General features: G+C 42.1%; 1 protein-coding gene across 1 annotated transcript; it reads right to left on the bottom strand.

The window, feature by feature from the left end:
- Window positions 1–4,297: 4,297 nt before the first annotated feature.
- On the bottom strand, window positions 4,298–7,526 carry LOC104943653 (E3 ubiquitin-protein ligase RNF103-like; the record flags this gene model as incomplete). The annotated part of the gene is made up of 3 exons (XM_010769106.1): window positions 4,298–6,088; window positions 6,697–6,783; window positions 7,344–7,526. Coding segments are annotated over 3 exons (1,281 nt in total), but the record flags the coding sequence as incomplete, so codon positions are not given.
- Window positions 7,527–7,841: the final 315 nt, after the last annotated feature.

The following is a 7,841-nucleotide window of genomic DNA, read 5'->3' as shown; positions in this document are numbered from 1 at the left end:
GGTGGGTTGACAGCAAGTCGTCGTGTCTTGTGTTAGTAACTCTTTGGGTTTTCAAGTGAAGAATATGGTAATTTGTCAAAGTGGTGAGTTGGCGGAGTCCTCTTCTTTGTTCGAGACTAACTTACTACCATTCATCGAGAGTAAAGAGAGAAAACGTTTTTACATTTTGGATATTTCAAAACCACGGTAAGTACTTTTTATTATGTGACTTGTTTTTATATTTACGTTGTGAAAAACAAAACGAGGGTTTCTAGATTTTGTAAAAGATATATTGTGTTTTATTGGTAAAGAGAGTTTATAACAAGTCTTTAGACTTTTTTAGACACACCTATCAATCGTGAAGAGGAAACGGCTCTATTAGGTAGGGTGGAGTGTCCACACCGTATAGTTCTACGACTAACTGTCGTACTAATAACGTGTCCACACGTAATCCGACCGGTGTTATTTTCCGGTGAGACTTTGCACGTCAAAACGAAATAACCCCCCCAGGCTTTTGGTCAGTCATAGACCACACTGGTGGTAAACGGAGTGCGTCACGTTGTGTAGATGAAGCGTATCTCAACTAGTCCAACAACTAACACCGGACAGCTTACAACCAGGTGAGGAGAAGTTACCGACACGCTTCAACGACCTATAACCGTCCTTGACCTTGTGCGACAGCATATGCGGCTAGGTTTCGAAGGGTTTGTACGAGTTACCCCACTGTACAAATCCCAATACCAATCCCAAATTGGGATCCCAAAAGCCTGGGGGGGTTATTTCGTTTGACGTGCAAAGTCTCACCGGAAAAATAACACCGGTCCGGACCGTGTGGACACGTTATTAGTACGACAGATTAGTCGTAGAACTATACGGTGTGGACACTCCACCCTACCTAATAGAGCTGTTTCCTCTTCACGAGTGATAGTTGTCTCTTTACCAATAAAAATCTTTTACAAAATCTAGAAACTCAAGTAGAGTACTTTTTACCCTCGTTTTTGTTTTCACAACGTAAATATAAAAACCAAGTCATATTGACCTAAACAAAACCCTTCAAAACATAGCGAAATTTATAAAAGCCTTCTTTGAATTGTAATCTGGATGTCGAACGGGACCCGCAGTGAACCAATCTTTTTTCACCACCCCTGTGAAAGTCTAAACTTTTTGGTGATGACGTAATTCCCCGGGCGTTTGTTCTGTAAATATGTATGTATACGAATGTTACGAGAAAAACTCTTTATCACGTCATTCGATGCGACGTCGTTTCGATAAGAGATAAGTTACTAGTGATTATAATTTACACAGAGTCCAGGTTTGACGTGGAGAACCCAATAGGTCTTCATGTCGGTCTTACCACTCTTGTCAGGAGGTCTGAGATGTACAAGAGAACAGTGTTATTTGGAGTTTCACATGTTAAGACACACGTTTGATAGAAGTCTAGTAAAATTGTTTACTAGGATTACGTTTCACCACCCCTGCTTTGACCGGTGAAGGTTTTCACCTCCCCTGTACAGGGTCGCAGGGGGTCATATTTACTGCGAAATACCCGGACTATGTAACAAGACGCCGTCATCCGATTTACCTTTGTTACAGTAGTCAGTCTAGTCGTTACCTACTCCCTGAAACTTCCGAAAACAGAGAGGTTGTTCCCCGCAACGGCTGTGGAAAGACATTGACTGGCTCTGAGAGGGAGTCCCGAGCCAAAAACCGTATCCGCTGTATCCACCAGCGGATCCCGCGGTCTAGGTCCCCCGCGACTCGACCATCGAAGACCCTCCCCTTTTTTTGTAAAAACTGGCAAACGCGAGTAGGATTAAAAGCCCGGAACTAGATTGTTATAAGTATTAATTCATTGGAAAAGGGGGACAAAATGTGCAAAGTAAACGGGACATGCTAAACCGCGACATTATCACTACTTTCCTCAACTTAGTCCGCGGGCGTCGAGTGTCGGTTTTCCCCGCACCCTCGCTCGCCTCTCTCTATTTTCGTTAAACACCATTTTGTTTATAAAGGTCGGTGAGGACTATTTGCTCTTGTTGTAATTTAGTAAGTTACATATCACTTCCTGATTGTTTTTTATAGTAAATTTTGAACTCTATTTTTTCATACGTATTTGATTTACAATTGATCCTTACTTGTTGTTTTTATTTATTCCAATGTAAATAATCAATAACCGCTCCCATCCAAAATAACCAATGACAGGTGTACTAAAACCAATAATTTTACATTGGTTAGAAAAAAGTATACCCACAAATCTCGACATGGGGGATCTAGTCCCACCCCTTGAGCCGGGGGCCCGGATATGCCGGGTCGCTCTGTAAAACCATGCCGCGGAGCTCTTAATCTTTGTGTGCGTTTTTTTTTTTTTATTTTCTTTCGCTCTGGTGTTTTTTGATTTGTTCGCTACACCGACAAAAGGACCGTCCAGTCCAGGAACCTGTGTTGTGCTCGGATTGCCGGGCAGCTGTGCTGTCGTAGTTTTTAAGAACTTGGGCTGACACACTGACAGCTTTTCTCCTGCACAACAGGCCCCCCATGGTGTCAAGGTGTCAGAGCCTGACTGCACCTCACATCCTGGCAGGCATCAATAGATTCATGAAGGGAAAAAACATGTATAAATCCATCCACGCTGAATACTTGTAGTAATGTAGCATCTGAAAGCTGTGATCTCAACAAATTCATTTTTAAAATCTCCAATCAACCTTCTGTATTGTTTAAGGTCAGTCATCATACAGCATTGATTGAATAATACCTCTGTTGTTGGAGCTGCATTAATTGTTTTCTTTGGTAAGCTCTAAACATGTCTGACATATCATACTCTAAAATGGACATGGTAAACACATCAGCAAAAAGAGGCCCATTCCCATAAGATTCAGAGCAACATGCTCATTCCATGGGAGTCCTGTGTGTTCACTTGATACACTCCAATACTCACTATCCTTTTAGCTCTGCTTTGGTCTCCACCAGCTCCTGTAGAACATATATGTCTCTGGATCTGCTTTATTCTCCTCTTTAGTCACCAGCTCTCAATGACTCTGCTGTTTGTAGGTTTATTAGAATTCTTCACTGAAACTGCTGCTGGAAACAAGGTCGATAAAAGCAGTTTAAATTAAAAGCAACAATCTAAAGAGGCTATAATGCTGACTGCATGAAATAAGTCCCCAGCAGCACTGAGCAGTGTTTGTAGTTGGTTAGTGCTGTAGCAGCCCTCAGACTGCTCTCCTGAGCTTCTCAAAGTCACATGCAGAGGCCTCAGGTGGTTGGTGGAGCCCACTCACGTCTAAAATGTATTATATTAAAAAGTGTCTTTTTTTAAATACATTATTTGTTTCAAAAACATTTCTGGCTGATATGTCCCTGAATTATAATTGTTGTATTCCAAAAATGTGGCCACATGTCCGAGTACTCTGGTGCAGACCCAATGGAGACAAAATAGTAAAAGGTGCATCAGACTTGCCCTTGTCTTGCTTTGAGTCGGCAGATGCTCCACTGCATAGACTTAACTTCTAGAATGTGAAGTGAAACCTTGAGGTTTAATGCAAATCAGGTGGCTATTGGGCTTGAATGTAATTTGGAGATGAGTACGTAAATCTTGGGCACAGTCAGAATACAATGAATGATGACTGTTGTATATTGGTTCCGAGTGATCAAACACAGATTTAGCATTGAATTTGATTGGATGTGATAGGGCAGAATTAAGGCAGAAACTATTAATAGGTGTAGACCAGGAAACTTGTTTAAGCACATTCAAAATAAATACTTATACAGAAATGAAGATTCTGGGGAGTTGCCAGTATGGTGACGTCAATACCTTCAGAAATGTTAAACACATTCATTCAGTCAGTCATAACACAGGATGTAGTTCGTACAATTGTCTTGTGATTCAGTTACTACAAAGTGTGCTTGTTTACTCTGGATAAAGAACCCATGGTGAGTGGGCTGTCATAGTTTCACTGTCTGCTAATAGCGGCCAGTATATTGCCTCCAACATTAGGAGCTGATTTATGGCTTTATGACAACAGGATCCCACCACCTGTCTTTTTAACTTCTCTACTTTCCAACCTGGACTCAGTGTCCCCATGTTTATATGTATTAATGGGGACAACATGTACAATAACAATAACAGTCTGCAATGTAATCGCTCGATAAGTGTCAGACAACATTATAGTAAGAGAAATACAATGTTTAGTTCTACATTTTGCTTCTCTGGTCTGTTTGTTATTGAGTCATGTGACTTGTTGCTAGAAGACACTGGCTGAAAGCTGGTGTCAAGCCAAGGTTATCAGATGTGTTGAAGTACAAAGAGCTTAGCAAAGTGTTGATTTGAAATGTAATGGCAGAATATTTAGACAATTTCCTTAATGCAATTGCAACACAAGATTTCAGAAAAATACTTCTCCCTTAGCTTCTAGACGGTCCTGTTCATGATGTAGTCAGACTTTTATATTACAATCAGGCCTTTCCGTGGCAGGAGCAAGCATTCTTGGACGTAAATTGTAGGTCGCGGAAAAGCCCAAAGCGATTCATTGGAGTTCGTTTAGCGACTGCTGGCTGCAGCACTCTCTCTCGATACTGAACCAATTTCAAAAATATTAGGCCCGTTAGTCATTATGACATGTGAAAAAAAGGTCCAGTTTAAAAATATCTAAGTAAGCCTTCCCATTCCCAACTTTATCAAAAGCAACCTGTTATAATATCAGACACAGTCTCAGTGAGCTCTGAGCCAATGAACAATGAGAGTAGAGAGGACACATGAAGCAGAGCTGGGCCATATGAAGAAAAACAAATATCACCTTATTTTTCACCAAATATTTCAATTTGTTTTTACTGTTGACTATTGGGGGCTTCACAAATGATTTACACAATGACATTTTTGATAAATAATGAGGTTATAATGATTAAGTGGGTAAAGTAAACAGCTGAAATCTCTTTTTAGTTCATAGAATGACATCCATTCACTGCAATAGAGCCTTCAAAAACTAGGAAAACACACTTATATATTACGATATAAGATATTACCATAGCCAAAATGTAAGACAATATCTAGGCTGATCAATTTAACATCGATACGCAGCCCTAACGAAGTAAGACGTATGCATCAGTCCTGCAGGGTGTTTCCCGTGGAGCTTCTGATTGCAGCCCCCTGCAGCTTCTTCTTGTAGCTGGGCCAGCGACACACCGGGCAGCAGTGTCTGCCAGAGGCCAGCCACACCACGATGCACTGCTGGTGGAACACGTGGCCACAGGGCAGGGCCATCAGCAGCTCCTCACTCACAAAGTTCTCCAGACACACCACACACTCCAGACACTGCAGGACGTCACAGGGCCACACCGACCAATCACAGTGCTGATAGTTGGAGATGTCTTCGGATGTCAGGCTGCCGTCCTCCACCGTCCTGTCAGCTAATGGTGAGCTTCTGTTCCCATGACGACAGCAGAGTGGTGATGCATCAGCACACACACACTCACAGCTACTGCTGGGGTCTGTGTTTGTGTGCACACACAAATGTTTACCGCTGTCCTGACTGCTCAATGAGCTCTCGTGTTTCTTGCAGCTGTTTGGAGATCTGATGGGAACTGCATCCAACTGCTTCATGCTCTCTGTGTCTGAATGTGAACTATCTGTCTCTTCATCCCGCTTTACACCCCCCCCCTCTCCTCTGTCCGGACCAGCAGCTCTGAACCTCCAGGTTGGCAGGGTGTCAATATACTCCATGTTTACTAATGGGCGCAGCCAGAGATCAGGGAAAGCCAAACGCTCTAATAAAAAGTTGGGGTCGACCTCCCAGTCTGAGTAGTCAGATGGGACCTGCTGCAGCGCTGCGATTGGGTGGAGCAGATAGGAAGTGTACCAGTCCCACAGATTGGACAGCCACTCCAGGTTTGTGGTGCTGTCCTCTTGGCTCCTCACGCCACAGCGGCGTTTCTTTTCAAAGTAGTCGACGAGCAGGCCGTGAGCCAGGTAGGTGGAAAGGAAGAGGGCTGGGTGGGAGGAGTAGAAGGTCCAGTCAGCTCTCACCAGGCTGGCCAGGGTGGTGGTGTCAGCATACCGGAGCAGCTTCAGACTGTAACCGTACAGAGAGTCCAGGTAGGGCAGCTGGAGGAGAGCCTGAAGGAGGGACCAATCACTGATTAGTGATCAATACTATCAATTCAACTCAAGTTCAGTCAATAGTGAGGCTGGTATAATCCCCTGACCAAAGGAAAAGATAGAACCCACTGAAATCAGGACAATCCACTAAGCCATGGTTCATATCAGCAGACACACCTTGTGAATAGCAAAGTCAAATGTTTTTTAGTGATTTTTAAAAGTCAAAAGTAGCTCGAACAAGACCTCCAATCTTTTTTTACTGATACCCCTGACTCAAATTGGCTTTTGTTGGAAGCGAGGGGTTCACATACTTTTCCCAAACTACACTGAATGTTTGAATAAACTATTCAATAAGGACAAGAACAAACCAATCAATTGTGTGCTATTAGTTCAAATGGATTGTGTCTGTCTGTAATTGTGACTAAGATGAAGATCAGATCACATTTATTGACCAATTAATGCATAAAACCAGGACATTCCAAAGGGCTCTCATACTTTCTCTTGCCACTGTACATGCTCATTCACAAAAGGATCTTGCCCATGGACACATTAAAGCCCCTCTATCTCCAGAGCAACATAATGTATCAACTGAAGTTAGTTGTTGTTGGGTATGAAGGATTTCCTACCAGAACAGGAAGCCAGGACCCCAGCAGTATAGAGTTGTATGTTCCAAGTGTTCGGATCAGAACTACAAATCTTTTCACGGTTGCTCCCTGTCCATGAAAAATGAAAACATGTTAAAAGTGAACTGGACAAAAAATACAGAACTAACTGGACATTTCCTCTCTCTGTCTAACACTCTGTATAAGGTGTCTCATACATTGTGAAATAACTATCCAGAAGATTGAAATACAAAGCAGTAACACAGTGTAGTAAAACTGCATAAACTATATACATGTTGACTAGTGTTAGGTAGTTTCATTTGCAAAAGTGCACCATATTTTCAAACTTGATCATGTCAAATAGAAAGTAGGTCAAGTGGCTCATGTAGCTCTGCACCTGATCTCTCCAGCCAGAGTGGGGGACTAGTCTACAGCATGGGAAGGCAAATGCAGAAGAATGACGCAGAAAAGGCCAAATTTGACAGCTTTTGTTCCGCCTGTAAGTTGCATGCATGCTTTTTTCACTTGCTGTTATGTTCTTTTGGTATTCATAAATACGCTAGTAATCTGTGTCTTTTGGAAAGAGATGGAAAAATGAAGAGGTAAGGTTCCCACAGACCAATGAGCCATTTGTCTAAATTGTACTTAAGTACGTTGCTTGATTAAGTGACCTGTGTAATGAAGGGGTCCATCCAGGCCAGCAGGTTAATCAGGACCAGACTGAGGACAAATAGATCGTTGACCTCCGGCTGGACCCCGCGCAGGAACGTATCCATAGCAGCCAGGGACAGGAACTCCCCGATACTGAAGAGAGGAGGGGAGGAGAGAAGGAAGAGAAGCAAAGGCAAGGCAAGTTGATTTATATAGCACCTTTCAACACAAGGAAATTCAAAGTGCGTTACAACAATGAAAGACATTAAGAAAATGGCAATTAAAAACATTCATTAAAAAGCAAAGATAATAAAATAAACATTAAAAGAAAAAATACATGGATAAAAGTTACAGTGCAGTTTAAGATGTGAATAGTTCAATTAAAAGCAGCGGCAAAAAGAAAAGTCTTTAGTTTGGATTTAACCATTATTTACAACATGTGTACATACGCAGTGGAATAATAGGATATCTCTAGGTCATTAAACTGTCTTAAAGAGCATCTTCCAGGTTGTTTTTTT

The sequence above is a fragment of the Notothenia coriiceps genome, unplaced genomic scaffold, assembly GCF_000735185.1.
Source record: "Notothenia coriiceps isolate Sejong01 unplaced genomic scaffold, NC01 NC01_scaffold00006480, whole genome shotgun sequence".
NCBI lineage: Eukaryota > Metazoa > Chordata > Actinopteri > Perciformes > Nototheniidae > Notothenia > Notothenia coriiceps.
Note: the sequence above shows the minus strand (reverse complement) of the source record. Positions and strands in the feature narration are given on the sequence as shown.